Below are 19,118 nucleotides of genomic sequence, written 5' to 3'. Positions count from 1 at the left end.
GGAAAGCAGGTAAAGAAAGAATAAACATACTTGTTAATTGCTTGTAAATAAATTGTTAACGTAGACCGTCTGTGAATGGTAGACAGTCATGGTATGGTAGATAGCCAGTACTCGGTAGACAGTCAAGATAGTGTAGACAGTCTGGTATGGTAGATAGTTTGGGTATGGTTGATGGTCTAGGTATAGTAGACAGTCTGGGTATTGTAGACAGTCTGGGTATGGTAGACAGTCAAGGTTTGGTAGACAGTCTGGGTAAAGTAGAAAGTCTAGGTACGGTTAACAAGTCTCTTTTAAGTAGACAGTCTGGGTATGGTAGAGAGTCTGGGTATGGTAGACAGTCTTGGTATAGTAGGCAATCTGGGAACGGTAGAGACTCTGTCGGGGTATGGTAGACAATTGTGGTAAAGTACACAGCCTGGGTATGGTCGAGAGTCAGGGTATGATAGACAGTCGGGGTATGGTAGACAGTCGGGGTATAGTAGAGGGTATGGTAGACAGTCGGGATATAATAGACAGCCAGGTGGAGAGTCAGGGTATGGTAGACATTCGGGGTATGGTAGACATTCGGGGTATAGTAGACAGTCTGTGTATGGTAGACATCCTGTGTATGGTAGACATCCTGGGTATGGTAGACAGTCGGGATATGGTAGACAGTCTGGGTATGGTAGACAGTCTGGGTATGGTAGTCAGTCTGGTATGATAGATAGTCTGGGTATGATAGACGGTCAGGGTATGGTAGACAGTCTTTGTACGGTAGACAGTCTGTGTATGGTAGGCAGTCTTGGTATGGTAAGCAGTACAGGAACAGTAGAAAGCCTCTGTATAGTAGAAAGTGTGGGTTTGGTAGGTAGTCCGGGTATTGTAATCAGTCTGAGTATGGTAGGCACTCTAGGAACGGTGGAGAGTTTCTGTATAGTAGACAGCCTGGTTATGGCAGACGGTCGAGGTATGGTAGACGGTCGGGTTATGAGACGGTCTGGGTATGGTAGACAGTCTGGGAAATGTTGAAAGTCTGGGTTTGATAGACAGTCTCTTAGTATTGTAGACAGTCTGGGTATAGTAGACAGTCTAGGTATAGTAGACCGTCTAGGTATGATAGACAGTTTGGATATGGTAGGCAGTCTGGGAATTGTAGAAAGTCTGGGTATGATAGACAGTCTCTTGGTATTGTAGACAGTCTGGGTATAGTAGACAGTCTAGGTATGGTAGACAGTCCGGATATGGTAGGCAGTCTGGGAATGGTAGAAAGTCTCTGTATGGTATATTATATAAAAACATTCAAAAACGAGATAGATAAGACAACTACGAAGTATAATTGAGTACGAAATTAATATTAATGAAAACGAGAAGGCATCGACCGTGTGCCATGAACGCGTAGTTCCTTATCTTTATCTGCAACGTCCGACAAACCGACAATCCGTTGCGTATCCGACAACCCATCTTATTTGTTCTATATAGTTTGAAATGCGCTTACCATCCAACACCATCGTATCAGCCTCTCTGTTACATTTGTTACATGGACCACAATCTAGAGGCTCCACTTTCGCACATGCGCATTCCGGCGACGTTTGGCAACGAGACAGATCGTGATCGTGACATGTCAGATCGCACAAAATGCTGTCCATGCAACACAAGGAAAAAAATTAAAGTGAGCTGGTTAGCCTGGTCAATATTCTTTTTCGAATGAATACGCTGCCGTGATCGCTGTCAATCTTGTAATTGTTCTTTGAGACGAAGATGGCAGACAAGCAGATCATCCTGATGCTAAACTTGCGATGAACATATATTGGTTGAAGTACTGGATGAAGTATATAACGGTAAGCAATTATTTCAACGCCACGCAGTAATTCTTCCTCGTCTTGTTGACAGAAATGCTAGCACAGGCAATCAAGCGTTCATGACCTTCAAGCAAGTGTGCTAATTCCGACACCTTTGGCATCAAAAGGAAATCACCCCCATCGTTTGTGTAGCCCATGACCTCAGAGCTGACCAGGTGCTTCTTTAAATTTTCAGGCATCTTTACACTTTTAGACCACGAATTCTGCCCTGACACTTATCTGTCATCCATATAGAAGAAACAAGTGACCCAATGCATACTTTGCATTGTTTACTTCTTTACTGGAATATGCTGCTGGAATTATTTAGCCTGATTGCCAAACGGGTCATTTCATAATGGCTAAATTTACAGACTAATACACTCTTATAAAATCACTGAACTTAAACGGTAATTAAAAAAGCAACTCTTGTCAAGTCAAGGTTGTGAACAACGTTTAACTAAAAACGGCATCTTGGTAGGAGTGGGAGACCTTCGGACTTAACCAACTCGTTAACCTTTCAATACTTATCGCATTGGAAGGATACCCAGAATTTCCTGTAGTTATTGAATGTTTTGCTAGGTCTGTAAACCCAATGTCCCATTAAAGTTTTGAACACACACCCTTATATTTAACCAGAAAGCCTAAAATTATTCATTTTCTCCTAGACGTTCTTACAGCCATAACAGACCCGGGGCCGGTTGCTCAAAACCTCTGTTTGGCTTAACGGACCGTTAAACAGCTAACGGTCCGTTAAATTTCAACATGGCGTTAATTTTCTGTTGCTCAAAGAAATGTTCAGTTTTAACGATGGAGTTAACGGTGGAACTGACCGTTTAAGTTAATTGAGTTAAGAACCTCGATTTAAGTTAACGGCAGCTTTACCATGGCAGGTGTATTTTTACCAAATGTAAGGAAACAGCGTCAGTATAGACATACTCCTCATGTTCAGCATCTTGATGATGGGGAAATGCATGAGAGGTATCGTTTCACAAATGATGGCGTAGCATTTTTGGAGGATATCTTGAAGGATGACATAAAAAGAGACACTCACCGGAACAGAGCCCTCAGTGTGCGACAGATGGTTCTTATAACCCTTCGGTTCCTCGCCACAGGGGCGTTTTTCAATGTTGTACTTGTAGGAGACAGCATGGGTTACCACAAATCAACAGTTTCTCGTGTGGTAACCCACGTGACGGATATTATTTGCAAAATAATGAAACGATTCATTGTATGGCCTTCCGGCGAAGAGAAGAATAGAGTGAAGAGCGGATTTTTCACATCGGCAGGCTTCCCTCACGTAGTGGGGTGCGTTGACGGGACACTCATCCGTATCCAGGCCCCTTCTGTTGATGAGCCAGCTTATGTCAACCGAAAAGGCTATCATAGTATCAACATGCAGGCAGTTTGCGATCATGAAGGTAAAAAATGATTGAAATTTCACCATAAACATTCTAAAGATCCTTTTCTTGTGGCTCAAGACCACAGTTATCTGCCCCCCGTTGACAAGATCCGGATGTGAATACAGAAAAAAGGAGTGCTTGTGTTCAAGTATCAATATTTTATTAAAATTGAATGAAAAAGAAGCAAAAAATGTTCTTTTTGCAGAGTACTTGACTGAATTTGACACTCTATGGCAGAAATTGATAGTTTTCAATGTAAATATTTGAAAATTCATAGCTTGTGGAAGTCTGAAAATTAGTTGTTTGTAGCCGATTGACTCCCTGGCGGAAGGGTTATGTATTTGAACTAAATTTTGACAGTCGGGTCAATGGTCAACATGGTGTTTTCTTGTGATTATATTTTGTGTCTTGAATTGTTCTAGAGATGCCATGTCCTTGTTTTTCAATTGGGGTGTGTATAAAGTCACAAGCCAGGTTAGTGTCTATATGAAACATATAGTAAAAATAACTGTGGTCTCACGCCTTGTAAACGCTTTATCAAATAATTTTTGTCAACTCGTCTTAGACCGAAACGGTCATAAAATCTGAAATTCACCCCGATTATCGATCAATAATGGGCATATTGGGTTTGGTCAGAATGTGACAATTATCATAGAAAGTTTTACAAATGGTCCCCTAAATGTTTTTCATTTAACTTAATACAGTTTACCACTCTAACCTAACCATACGCAGGGATGGCTCCAGGATTTGATGATTGAGGGGTTTTAGTTGGGACATACAGCTCTTAGTGCTCCCTCTATCCCCCGACATCGACACAAATAAACTTTACATTTGTGGTTGTACATTAAAGAACATTAAGGAACCGTCCCTGATGATATGGGCTGGAGGCCTTCATGCAATAAATGTTTGAATTGAATTGATGATAAAAAATGCGAATGTTGTTTATAATCATGTCATAAAGTTGTAAGACTGAACGTGCTGTTAAGCTAATTGGTAAATAACTAAATCATTATTTTCCCAGGATTGTTCACAAGTGTCAACGCCAGTTGGCCAGGCTCGTGCCATGACGCACACGTGTTCAGGACATCAGGGCTGTGCAACAGGCTACAACGAGACAATCAATGTCTGGAAGATGGGGTGTTTCTTGGAGATAGTGGGTAAGTAGCATATACAAAGCATGATGTCATCAGATGAAATTAGTAGCTGAACCGTGGTCTAGTTGTTAATTATAAACACTTCACTTTCAATCAAGCGGTCGCATGTTTTTATTCCCTGTCGCATCACTAAACGTAATAATCGTCTCGCGGGAGGGACGTTAAATGGGGGTCAGTGCTATACACTGATGCACGTTAAAGAACCAGGGTAGCTCAAACCAGGGTTACATTCTGTCTGTGCACAGCATGCTCCAAAAATTGAAATGACTAATATTCTTAAGGGAGCAATCGCTGAATGAGCAAGGCCCGAGGGCGAGTATAAACAATCTTACACACACCCGTATGATTACAAGATTGTAACATCGGGACGTTGTTGTTTTTTTTGTCAATTTTATTATTGATATTGATTTTATTCCCCGCCACAGGTATCCTTTACGGCCATTCCTCATGACGCCGTTTATAAACGCTGACACTCCTGCCAAGGAGAGGTACCAGCTAGCCCATACTAGAACCCGGGTTTGCATAGAAAGGGCCTTTGGTAGGCTCAAGCGGCGCTTCCACGTGCTGCACAGTGAGATACTTTCTTGCATATGTTTTTTGAATACTCGGACTAAGTTTCATTCAGTCTATAGTTTAAGTGCATAAAGTGACTGCTTTCATTTTTAAATTTACTGCTCGCCTTTATGATATGTGATGATATTAAAAACTTTGCTATGATTACTATTTATTTATTTTTATTTCAGATCAGGCTAAGTCCAGACAAGGCCTGTCGCATAGCTACAGCCTGTGCAATTCTACATAATGTAGCAGTCATGTTTAATATGCCAGAGGTAGATGATGTAGATGTCATACAAAACATTGATAATAATATGCAGGATGATGTTGGTACTGGAACAGCGAAACGGGATTTTATTGTTAACAGTTACTTTTAATCAACATCATCATCATCATCATCATCATCTGACATCATGCTCAAATCATCATGTTCAGATAATCATAATCATCATCATCATCATCATCATCATCATCATCATCATCATCATCATCATCAGCATCAGCATCATCATCATACTGTAATAAAGAATAGCTTTAACTGTTTGTTTTGTTCGTTTTCATTTTTACATATCTATTTACAATACAATATAATAAAATTTAATTTAATTGAAAAATTGGCTTTTTATGAAAGAGTCAACGTCCTCGTTGTCCATACGCCTCTTATATTTCTCTAGTACCCGTTGCTGTGTCTCAACCAATAATTAATTTAATAATAATAATAATAATAATGATAATAATAACATTAATTATAATTATGATAATAATAATAATAATGCTACTGATACTGATACTACTAATACTACTTTAACTACTGCTACTGCTGATGATGGTACTACTCCTGCTGCTGTTACTGCTTCTGATGCTACTACTGCTACTGCTGCTGCTGCAACTGCTGCTGTTTTTGCTAATACTACGACTATTACTACTGCTACCACTAGTACTATAACTAGTACTACTACACTTCCAGTTTTAATTCTATTACTTTCAATAATAATAATTAGCTGCAACAATCACGAAAACAATAAAAATAATAGGAAATTGATTTTATAAATGATGTTTATACCTTCTTCTCTGACAATGCCACCTGAGATTTGAAGAAACGAATTTGCCACTCGGCAACCTCCTCGCTTAGGGGTTTCTTCCGCTTTGGTCTGCAAACATAAAATCAGAGAATGCAATTATCAATACAAGGTTAAGTTAAAACTGTTAAATGGATATTCTAGAAGCTGCCGTAAACTCGGTTCGTATACGCATTTCATATCAACACAAAAGCCGGTTTACACTTTGACAGTTACACGTTAGTAAATATATTATTTTGTGTAGAGAACAAATAACCATATTACTGAAAATGATAAACTAACACAGAAGCTCTCCCTGCAAACGTTGCCCGTAAGCTCGAGGTGCAGGGGTCCTGTTTCACTTCAGTTGGGCATGTTGGCTCGAGATCAGAGGGCTCCTCTCCCTCCAATGGGACCACTGATGGGATGTTAGCAATATAGCTCAAACCATCTGCAATTAAAAAGCATAAGTTGACGTTTATTTCAAGATAAAAGAACAACACAACAACATTGTATATTGAAGAAATCATATATCTTATTTCATGATAAGTTTCTAACAATCTGTATTAAAGAACAAAGAATTAAAGTACGTTTTGACTTCTTTCAAAATTTGCCAACAAGAAAGACAGAAAAGTCAATTGACAGTAAATGACTATCGATTTATCATGCCATTAAAATGCTTTTGAAAGTCGACTAAATTTATAATATATATACACTTGTAACTAAGTTGTATGTATATAACGATTGTACATGACAAAATCTAATTTCCAATTAAATTAAGTAACAATGTAATTGAATTCCAATTAATATTGTGTCACTTTGCAACAGCTCGTAAAGGGAGGTCACTGCGTCGCAATTCAATTCTTGGTATAGTTTTCTTTGCGATATTTATTCTTGGGAGTTAAATGCTTGATATTGCCATGTGATCGTGTTTCTATAAAACTGACAAAAATGGTGATTACTGTGGATGTTTCGAGAAGTGAATGGAATAACAGGTACGTGTTAATGTTTATGTTTAAGCAGCTTTGAATAGTAAAATTTCACTTATTCGTCAGTGCTTTTCAGTAATAATATATTTCTATTAATAGCAACATGATGTACGTTTATTTTTAGAACATTGGGTTTTCCATATAGCAGTATTTATTTAGTAATCGTACATTATTCAAACACATACACTGCAAAAGTTCAAACCATTTTCGTCAGTGTCCGTCCCTCCTGTTATGCCGCTGAAGCTTGCATTGCCATGAACAGAGACAATCCTCTGTGATTGCTCCGATGCAACCTTTAGACTTGCCAAGCCCCTACCACTCTCGCGTCTCTGCAGCTTTTCACTGTAATTTTTGAGAAAATTTTATTATTCCATGACCAATAACTTTACTTACAGTTTAGTAATAAAAAAATTCTAATGATTTTGTGTGCTGTGAAAATCTTCAAATGAAAACAACATAACAAACCAGTGAAATTATCAACATCACAATATCTTATTTTTTTAAAGATGACATTTGGTATTATTTATTATTTTGCAGTATTCTATATATCTAAGAATTAAACAAATATTTTCACCTTGTCACCTCTTCCTTTGCAATTCTTCTTATATTCTGCCATTTGTTCGATACTTCTTCTGCAGATCTTATGGCAATGCCCAAAGAGGAGATTATTCCAGCAATTCGGTGCCATTCTTCTTCTTTTTTCTGATTTGTAACCTTGTTACTGAAGCTAGAGCTAAGTAGCTCTTTAGTTTCTTCTACACTCATAAGTTCCTCTAACATCAAAACTTCATTTTCATTAAAGTTTGTTTTTCTCTTTTTTTTGCAGAAGACAAGTCAGCCATCTTGGAAGGAGAATGATGCATTATGGGACAGGAAGTAGAAATTTAACAGCCTGTTAAGGATTTATCACTGGCGTTATGGACTTAACGCTGACGTAATTTAACGGCAGCGTTAAGTCTCTTTAAGCAACAGGATTTTAACGGAGCGTTATCTTACGCTCCGTTAAGGATTTAACGGACTATTAAGGTAACGTAGCGTTATATTTAACAGAGGTTTTGAGCAACCGGCCCCTGGCGTACACTGCCTTACGATGGTGCGGATTCTCTTTTGGTTTTGATCGATATGGGGGTTTGCCTAACATTTCACTGCTTACCTGCAACATTCCGATAAAGCTTTCGTTCATTCTTACGCCAATGCTCTCGGTTCTTGCTCCCACCAACCCCTTCGATCCGTTCTAAAACTGCAAATTCTGCACTTTGTTTTAGTCATTTTGAAAAGGGTTTAGAACACGTACCTTACAAGAAGCAGCTTGATAAATGTCATAAGTGGATACTTTTCACGAAACATATATTTTGCTTCAACTATATAATTAGCCTTGTTGACCACCTCTATACGTTCCACAAAAACCCCATTTAGAGCAGCTTCAGAAAACATTGGTATGACAAAGTCTTATGCGACAACTATCTTTCTGACTTAAGGGACAGCACTATTCCGCAGGCAAGGGATATCTACACCGTCTAACTCTAATACGTCTCTACTCGGCAACATGTATAAAGAATATCTTATCTTATCTACCTAAATTCCGAACCCATGCAACGAGTCGTTTCTCTATGTCGGTTATTAAAAGCCCTTTTTTTCTTTCTGGAGTTGACCAGTCGTAAACTTGAATATCCACTTGCCCCACTCTTTGATTAGGGTTCAACCAGCTCCAGGTCGACCCAATCAGAACTGAGTTCTCAAACGTACTAACCTTCTCGTAAACAATGCGTGAGACAATGGGACTAGTAGCCACCAAACATTTCAGATACAGTGCCGATCTTACCCCTATGTAGATCCCAATGTCGTTGTTCCTTCAAAACTTACAAACCCCTTACCCATGCTGTGAATGCCACTTTCTGTCGATATATTTACGGCATTCTTATTCATGATCGTCCTCTAGTTACTCAATTGAATATGCCATAAACGTAATCATTTAGGTAACTTTAACGTTTGTCTATCTAAAATGTCAGCAAAACGAACAAGGTGTACAGTAACGATCATATAAACTTAAAGAAGGAAGCAATTACGAGCAGTGCAAATTTTTTATGCATTTCAAATGCTTAGAAACCCACCTGGCAATATTGCCTAGCCTGATCTGATTTCTTTTATAAATAGTTTTGCTCTTCATGCTTATTATGTGTATTTCATGTCAGTTTATATTAAAATACTATATTCTGTAACTTCACACTCCGAAAGTCCGATGTGTTTATTCCATTATGTTATAATATGTAATATAATAAGTATCCATGAATGATCTAAACAAAGGTTATTGATGACACATGATAACTTTCGCTCAAGATTGAATGTTCAGATATCTGATATGGGTTAAAAGGGTGTTAAATATTTTTTTATGGCGGGTTATATAAATATCTGGCTCCTCATTTTAAACGGTTTAAAAGCAGTTGCAAGGTCATTACTGTCTATATAAATCGAGGTAATGGAATTTGATTTGACTTCTTGAATTATAACAAAGGACAAAGTTAAGGATATGAGAATAAATAGTGGTCAACCAGGTAAGTTAAACTACTAGGTAAGTGATATTGGCTTAAAGCATCAATTAAAGGCCGGGAGGCCTGTCTTCTAAAAGAGATATATTTGTTCTTTCAGACTCTGCATAACATAACTGCTGAACATGTGTTACGCTTGGTACGGCAGTCCAAAAATGTGTGTGCATTTAATCACACGAGTGTTTTTCAATCAGTTGAAACTAAATCAAATAAACCCTTTATTTTAAATTTAAGACTTGTGTAACGTTATTAGCTTTTTTCAACATGTGGAATTGGTTAGATTCATAAGATCTCAAATGTAATAACATGTGTATGCATTCCTTCTCAAATAGCAATTGAAATACAATACCACAGGGATACCTTTACATGAAACATAGTATTCAGATTCAGAATATATAACTTCAATACGAAATCATACAGTAGTATATCAAGAATTGTGTCCCTTACTTACATTTTGATTTAGTATGCAACAGCTCGGACTTTTCGAGAGTCCTTAACTCTTATTTAAAATTGTAAACACATGTGTGTTTGTCATCGGGATGACTGCATGATTTTCAATCTAGTTGAGCTAATTTCTATGTCTTTTTCTTTGTATTGGTTCCAATGTTATTGTTTCTTATGGTATTAATGGTTCACTTATACTTGTATCGACCACAAGATACTAACTTTGTATTATGTTTGATGAACTTACTCATTGTATCATATAATTCAGGGCTCGCTGTTTATAAGGCGTGATCTAAATGGCTCAGGGTTAAAGTAACGAAAATGAACACCAACGCGTATTACAGCGGCTAATCCGTCTTCGGTTTAGTTTGACCATTGAGCCTGTTTCTGTGATATCTAGAACCGTTGTTGTAGTACCACCAGCTGCCTTGGATCAAAGTGAACGACTGCCAAACCCTAACTTGCAAGCGCCTCCATATCTTTAAACTTTTGTTACATACAAATACTTTGTTTTCTAATTAATGTCTTACTGATAAAGCATGTACACAACGATTTACACATGGGACGATGTGCAGTTAGTGTTGATAGGGGTCAATCGAATCCTTTGTCAAATATATAATGAATTATAAATCACTTTTTATGACAAAACGCACGGTGCTCAACGCTATATGAACCGAAACGAATCCCTCAGTTCAAATGCCTTGTCATAACACTGCAACGGTCATCACACAATTGGGCACAGCTATGAAGATGTTCGCTGTATAGAAATATCCAGCCAACAACAGTGTCATACCGTGTTTTCAGGGGGAATTACTTTTTTCCATCTAAAGAGCACACAAAAAGCATCATCGGGATTGCATACATTTGTAAATTTGAAGTTATCATGTACAAAAAATGGCCTCTACCATTCCATGATCGGACCTATACATTTAAGCAAATCAATCAATGTTATTATTTCAATAAATGATAATAATAATATTTCATTCCTTCCTTGAGTCTGTATTTAAACATCGTACAACAATTCATCTGACAAAACTTTAACAATTTTCGTACGTGGTAAGATTTCATTTAATCTTAATTACGGAATACAAATCACAAAAAAATGACCTTCTTACTTCCGGGATTTTCTAGAGAAGAGAACCATAATATAGTTATGTAATGTTTGGAGCACTTGCGATGTAAACCTGATATTGCCGACTAGTTTAAATACAGTGTTCACCCCTCACTTCTTCACTTACATATTTCAACTATGGGCGAACCCTGACCTATTGTGTCTAAGGATATGACGGACCATAACCAAAACGGACCAGATTTTGATATGAATAAAAATGTTTTAGACATAGGGTGTAAAATCTACTGAAAACCAAAATGAAAACCAAAATGAAAAAGTAGAACCGGGACCTGTTACACAAATAATGGCCCTATTCAATAACACTTGTACAAAGGCAGACCTATATAACCTCTTACACCTCTCACGTCTGGACCAGCCAGTTGGACTTATAAGTAATTTGGTTAATGAATATCTCACACCCGATTCTCTTGCAAAGTGCCGGGCAGCTGGCAGAAAAACAAGTGTACATCTTCATCAAGACAACAACCGACCATATCAAAAAGCCCTGTAGATACACGCTATAAACACTAGATCACAGATGCGATACTGATCAAAAACATACTGTATCAGGAAAAGAAATGGAAAGGAAATAAAAAAAATCCAATAGTTTATATCATGAAACTGTTGTAACAAGCAATACACTTTATAATACAAGATATTCGTAATGGAACGTTTTCCCCTCGCTTCAATTACAACTCACCACATGGGCAGTACGTCATTGTACTATCTTGCATTCCGCCATAACATCAGAATAAAATGTTATTGTAACCGTTTTGTTTTCCGTATGTGTAATAGTAGTTCGTCTTTCAGCATATATATACCTCGGTTAAGAATAAGGCATTTCTATTAACACCCTGCATTAGGCGGGGAAGTTAAACGAACACCGAACTGATTTCAATGTTTGCCAACATCTTTGGACATATTTACATCTCTACCAAGCTCTAACCTTCATGCATTAGTATTCCATAAGTATTGGTTCTTTGTGACACGAGACCATCCAGGAATAAAGTCAATCCCGATCTTGTCTGTAAAGGCTGAGAGTGATGATTATTCAGACGAGGTATTTCGATACTAAGATCAATATTCAACGTGAATAACTTTGGTATTACTTTGTCTCTTAGACTTAATAACACACGCACTATTAAAAAAAATCATAAAATCGCAAGATTGACTATCAGTTTTCCTTTACGATGGTTAACGTTCGTAAATATTTAATATAAAGCATAATAACTTATACACATATGGGTATAATGTATACAAATCGAAACATATAAATGAGAGAGCATACGTCAAAACTTTAGTGCAATATTAAAATACTATTGCCTCCCTTGTACCTAAAAGGCACGATGCAAACTTTACAAGTTTTAAATATACCTCCACAATTCAAAGTGAATAATAATAATAGATAAAGTTAGACAAATACTTCAGTCAACATCATGTTAAAAACACTTTATAGTGGTAATCTATTCGTGTATACATCAACTTTGACGAGAGGTTCTATGAGGACCTTGTAAGATATATTATATATGCTCTAGATTAAAATTATGTGTCTTTTGATTATTGTTGTTGTGCTGACAGTCATGCGGTCCGGTGTCATCCGCGTCGGCGGCATCACACTTTCATTTATTCTCTCACCTACATATCTACTCCAATCTTAAGTAAGCAGCAAAGTTTATTGACATACTATCTCGACTGAGATTAGTTGGCATTAAGATTGCCCTCTTCACTCTTTGGGGTTACGGGCCTTGAATTGTCAAACATGATGAGCATTTTCGAGAGGATACAGGCGATTCGCAGAAGTCGGGCAATTAATAATACTTAATTGTCCCCTGCCCATATACGTTTTGAATGAATACCATTACTTAATATTCATAAGAACAAGCGATAGCGCCTGGTGCATGTGACATAAAAGGTAAGCATACGGGGCATCACTAAAAAATTCTTAACGTCAGTTAGGTATTCCTTTGTGTTGTTTTATCCCTGATATGAACATCTTATTTTCGGATAATACTTCAATGAAAACGGTCACATGTTGGCGTCACAACAAAGACCTATATGAAACAACGTTGTTTCAAATTAGGTTCCAAAATGGCCGATTAATTGACATATACCGACATATACTCGTTCCTAGGACTAACTGAACGACGTCTAACAGAATATAGTTCCGGTATAATCAGACTATACGAAAGATATAAAATATTCAATGCATAAATATAGCGCAATTGATACCGTTCAATTGGAAATCGCATCAAATTTGCAGCCTCGTAAAAAAGCTTCGCTAGGTAAGTAAAATATTTACGCGAGTCAAATATCTACAATGTCGAGGCTTCTCGCCGGTGGTAAATATCAATGAAGCAAAGCAATGTAATACTTTTAAAATACACGGGCAATAACTTCTTCGGCTTGCACCTGGTATGATATATCCGGCAGTCGAGGAGCGTCCCTGCCGCGCCGGAGGGCTGAATGTAAAAGAGGCATTCCATTATACCGTATTTAAAACAAGAATAATAAAACCATGATATCCCGCGCAAAAGCTTTCAGTTAAAGGGTCTTATTATCCAAGACCCCAGTGTAACAAAATTCTGCATTCATTCGCAAAAAATGATTGCTATTAAGATAAAGTAATTCACTATTCGACTATGAAAACGCTCAATTAAGTAACAGTATTTCAATACAAAAGGAAACGTAAGAAATGTCTACGCCAAACCGTAATGAGAAATATATATTTTGCTGATCTCTGTAGAAGCAACTTTAAGTTCCTTGAAATCTGAAAATAGAAAATATTATAATTTTCAAACAGATTAGATTTAGGGTATATATTAAACAAAGTATACCAGTTTCAGCTAAGAGTAATAACCCTTTATTACTGACTCAACTTAGATGGGCAATATGCACCACTGCACATTGCTACACATAGTTGAAATCAGTATTATACCTGTTCAGCCAATAGTTCCAAAGAAATGTCTCCAGATGGACTTTTAAGCTTTTATTATTCACAGTGCGATTATTCTGGTTTAAATGATCGTATCAAGACAAAAAAAAAACAATCACAGTCCAGGTATGTACACTTAGTTGCATTTTGATATCCATAATTTGCTTACATGGAAAGGCTCCTGACCGCCAAGTCTGTTTTCTTTATTTCTGAAAGGGCAATAACTCACTGCATAGACCGTACTATAAATATACATGTTGTTTGTAGTTATACAGTACTACAAGAAGATGCGCTAGTTATCTGCGGTATTTTGGGACCGCCATATAATTAACAAATGCTCAGTTACTTTAAAAAAAGCGATAACAATACAAAAATCGGCTCTGTAGTTCAAACAAAGACTTTCGACTATAAGGTCTATTTCCTACAACACACTCTTCTTTTTACTGGATATACTTCCATCAAATAATGGTAGTGCTCCACGACTCACCAGCCTGACTATTAATCTGACAAGTATGTTATTATTATCGTTTAATACCATGATATGACTTCATTTTCTGAAGATAAGTACAAAACAATAGAACCTTCTCAGTCGGAAAAAGCTAATATTTCACTACTGAGAACGGCTTCATGGAAACGGTCCGACATGTTTGCAGGTTCAGATGAACGTGGTCACAAAACAAATACAAATATAACGCACGGGAACCCATATATGCAATACTGCAATATAGATAACAATAGCCTCAGTTGCTTAACATACCACAATCACACATTACTAAAAAAAAATTGGTCTTTTAAAACTAATATTTACCAGATGGTGAATATTTTGGTCTGCCTTGCATACCAATAATGGCACAACTCACAAAATATATCGGCAAAACAATGAGGAAAATCAGGTAAAAAATAACATTTTGCAGCATCAGACATAATGCTAAATTCTTTAACCACACGATACGATACCTCGAGTGTCTATTTAGAAACTGTGTAAAATATTAATTAAGAAATACACGGGAAACCTATCGACAAAACCATAATTATTGTAAACAACATACCAGAAAGAACCTGTATGTTTGAAACGTGAATTTTTGTATTTACAAACTTAATTCGTGAGTTAACCATTTTTCTTACATAATTAAAGATGAAAACAATGCAAACAATTTTCGATATGGCTTGGTATGTTGTGTCCCATTTTGAAACAAACACAGCTGGTACCTTTTCAGATTTCTGAAAAATATATAATGATAATTCATACCAAGTTATGTAAAGAAACACAAACATCAATACTGAAAGTTGAATATACAAATATTTAAAATAATAACCCTAATACATACCAGAGATGAATCGGCTTCGCAATGTAAACAATTAAACGTCGTTCAACTGATTTATTTTGATCAAAAACCAGAAACAATTTAAACACTTGAAAGGTCCCCTTACCCTAGCTATCAGATCTGAATAACACAAAATGACACCAAGCCATGGATAGCAAAGTCAAATATAGAATGGGCATCTAGCTCTGGCTATCTTAAACAAATACAAGAAATGGGCGTGTAGCCTTGGCTATCGAAGCCAATTATCACAAAAGGGCATCAATCACAGAGCACTCACTTAACAAGGCGAGAAATTCGGTCGAGCTCCGTCGAGAAAGCATTTGAAAAATCACAATTGGGGTGCAATACAGATGTAGTACAGACGTCAATGCCGATGTTCTACCGATATACCTCTTTTCTGTCATACCGAGGCACCGCCATTGTCATACCGATGTGCCACTTCTGACCGAAGCTATAGCGGAGAGATACCGGGCCCTGATGCAACAGAAGGTTAAATAGTACGAAGATAACTAAGTCATGAAATCCATTGTAATTCACTGTTGAATAAAAAGAGAAGTAAAACATGGTGCGTATAGTATTTTTGACTTTTAAAAAAACGAATTATTTTTCACTTGCAATGGAATGGATATCTAGGTCGGGAAAAGAGTAAACGGATTATTTGTCTAGGTTACTGGACTTTCATTATAGGGGAATAGCTGATTTTTTTTTTACAGATTTTCTTCAAAAGTTTTATTCGAGAATTTTGAAGCCATATCGTTCGGGTATAGATATATGCGCAGAGAACTTGGGATGGCAAGTTGTATTATAAATGCCAGATATTGCAGTTACTCATAGGAATATTACGAAAATGACGAATGATGTATCAAGAGGTTTTGGAAGTCCATATTGTAAATCAGCTTTGAACGTATTTGTGCCTAAATACAATATTTTTAGATACATTTGTTGACTGGTTTGACTAACATTTTTATATTAAATCTTAAAATGGAAAGGGAACTTTCGGACAAACAGATCTACAAATCAGAATGCTTGCGTTAAATATTGATTTGAGGGGAAATGAGCGTATTGTATAAACACTAATATAGAGTTAGTTTAGTCTCCCTTGATTTGTAAAAGCGGCTGTATCGCCGAAGAATCAAGTATTTAAATGAGCAGATGTGATATCGCTGCAAATATATTTTTTTAAATGAGTAGTAATATTCGCAGAATTGCTAAAAGAGGATGTATCGCCGAAATATTGTCATTGCGTTAGAGCAAGAATGACAAACAGAATTGCTTTCAAATGTTACATTATTGAATAGCGTTTTATGTGTTTTTTTAATATTATTCTGTAAATATGCATTGTCAAGTTAAATAAATAATTTCGAAACAACTTGTGTAATTTTGAAATTCTGTAATTGTCATTTGTTTTATACTTTTTTTAGATTCATGAGAAAGCAGCTGTCGAACTGCAGTAAGTCCTAATGGAGAAAGTGAACGTGCATCAGGAACTGCTTCGAACAGGGCGTGTATCCAGTACGAAAACAAACTAGCATATTGCATTCCTGCGTTTCCAGAAATGGGCGTTGTGTAACGGAAAAGAGGCTAGGGACAACTCACCCGCTTATGCTCTGACAGCTCTATTTAGCTTCTTTGATTTAAACAGTAAACGCTCTTAGTAACTGAGCTAAATAACGCAGCATGGTAGTCTTATTCCATGCCCGCTGGTTTATGGATGAAGGTAGAATGTTGGAGTATTAGATTTCATGTCGGCTCCTTATCTCCAAAAAACACTTGATATATGTTCATGAAACTTGAGTAAAATGTTCATTTATATTACAGCATATTTGAAAATAATACGAATGTTACAATGAAGATTTAACAGAAAGTAGATTGAAAGAACTTCTATAAAATACAGCTGTTCTTAAATATGATAACTTAATGTGCGTTGTTATCGTCTAGTCATAAGTGACCTTCACAGTTTTTGCGTATGTTTTCATTTGGAAATGTACTGAATTTGACTACCACGTAAATCCCAGTTAATTTTAAAATAGCGTCGGTATATATATATCTGTACTAATTACGTGACATTTACATGCTAAATATACTCACTATAAACTGGGAAACCAGTATGCGCTGTTTTTTTTTAAACGGGTAGACACGGCAGAGACAGCCCAAAATATTCTTTTCATCATGTAAAATGGTGTTTTGTCAGCCGCATACTAGCTCGTATTGAAAACATATTTAAGCAGCATACCTATACGTTTCAACTTGTTAAGAAACCTTCCCCTGTGGTTAATACTAGAAAGTATGCAAACTATTGTTACAAAAGATATCACAATGAAAATAGTACGAGCCTTATAAATAACCCAATGATGTCATATTATAAGGACATTTAGCACAGTTGTATTCTTTCTGTTCAAAGGCTTATATATATAACCTTTAAGGGTATTTTACAGTGCAAAAAGCGTTTGAAGGACAAATCGTTTTAATGCTTAAATATTTATCTTTTATATAGTTTTGAGGTTTAATATTTAGCAAACATAATACAAACATCCGTTGCAATATGTGTAGGAGTAATTAGGAGTTGAGAAAATTGTACGAACGAAGACTTGATCATCATTTTCAATTAAACAGTATTTGCATTTTATCGCAAATGTCTTGATACAAAACGAATATTTTTGTGTCAAAATAGACCATCAACAATACCCATTCAGAAAGTGTTTGGCTCTGTGGTGATTGTAGCTATTTGAAGAAAGATATTTGCATTTTTATGACCAGGAATTAAATTCAATCCACATCTCCCCTAGAAATCTAAACCTTCGAAAGTTTATGTTACAAATGGTTTAACATGTACACAAACCTTCTATTGGTACATGTTGGTGAAGCCAGTATCTACAACGAATGAAAATGTCTTAGAAACTACGGAGTAATGGAATTGAATTGAATTTTTAAGTACTAAATCTCGTATTCATTGGCCAATATTTGACTTGTTTAAATAATTTCAGTCATTTAATTAAGAAATACATTGTAGCATTGTCAATTCACACATACTACAATTATGAAGCGTGTTTTTTTTTTACAATGACGATACAGGTAAAATAACGCTGAAAAGCTTAAGATATTTAAAGCACGTCAATAAATAGATAGCCACACCGCTAACCCACCCGATTATTTTCGACGCAATTTCATTACTGTCCTTAAAGTAGTTTATGATATTGCAGCTATTGGTATGCGTCACTGTGCCATTAAACTTTAAATAATTTGGTCAAGGACACTTCAGTAAAATATTTGTTGAATGCACTTCCTTGTCCTATTTGTCAGGCAAGTACAAAAGTACAATTCTTCCTAGGCTAAGGCAAAAGAAAAGAAATAACAAAATTGTTACATGTTTATGTTTAAGTTTATTTCAAAGTTAGATGTTGATTGTTTGATGATCTAGTGTCATCAGCATGGTCATGTTTTCCCTTTGTAGTATTTTTGAATGTGCTAGACTTCTATTTATTTCCTTTATGGAAAACACATATAAATTGAAAAACTTGAGTGAGTGATATGCATATTTGAAAATGTTTGATTAACAATGATTTTATTCAAAGGTCGTTTATTTGATACGTGTATTTTCTTTGCAAATTATATTATCTTCTCTGAAATTAGAAGCTTATGTTATAGTGCCAGTCATCCTTGAATAGTGACTTAATATCATTATAATACTTAACGGGCCTGTCTTATATTGAACATGGAAATACAAATAGTATTCTTTTTACGCACGCTCTATTTTTTCTCTCCAAAAATCCGTTGAACCAATAATTTT

The 19,118-nt window shown here is 36.2% G+C and overlaps 1 protein-coding gene across 1 annotated transcript; it reads left to right on the top strand.

Moving 5' to 3' along the window:
• The first annotated feature begins 385 nt into the window (after positions 1-385).
• LOC128219155 (putative nuclease HARBI1) lies at positions 386-5,631 on the top strand. Its single transcript, XM_052926975.1, has 6 exons — positions 386-694; positions 2,767-3,235; positions 4,239-4,374; positions 4,797-4,945; positions 5,113-5,256; positions 5,558-5,631. Exons 1-6 carry the CDS (start codon positions 386-388, stop codon positions 5,629-5,631), a joined length of 1,281 nt encoding a protein of 426 aa, XP_052782935.1.
• Positions 5,632-19,118: the final 13,487 nt, after the last annotated feature.

The sequence above is a fragment of the Mya arenaria genome, chromosome 15 (assembly GCF_026914265.1).
Source record: "Mya arenaria isolate MELC-2E11 chromosome 15, ASM2691426v1".
Lineage (NCBI taxonomy): Eukaryota > Metazoa > Mollusca > Bivalvia > Myida > Myidae > Mya > Mya arenaria.
The sequence above is the reverse complement of the archived record's forward strand: the minus strand, read 5'-3'. Positions and strand labels throughout refer to the sequence as shown.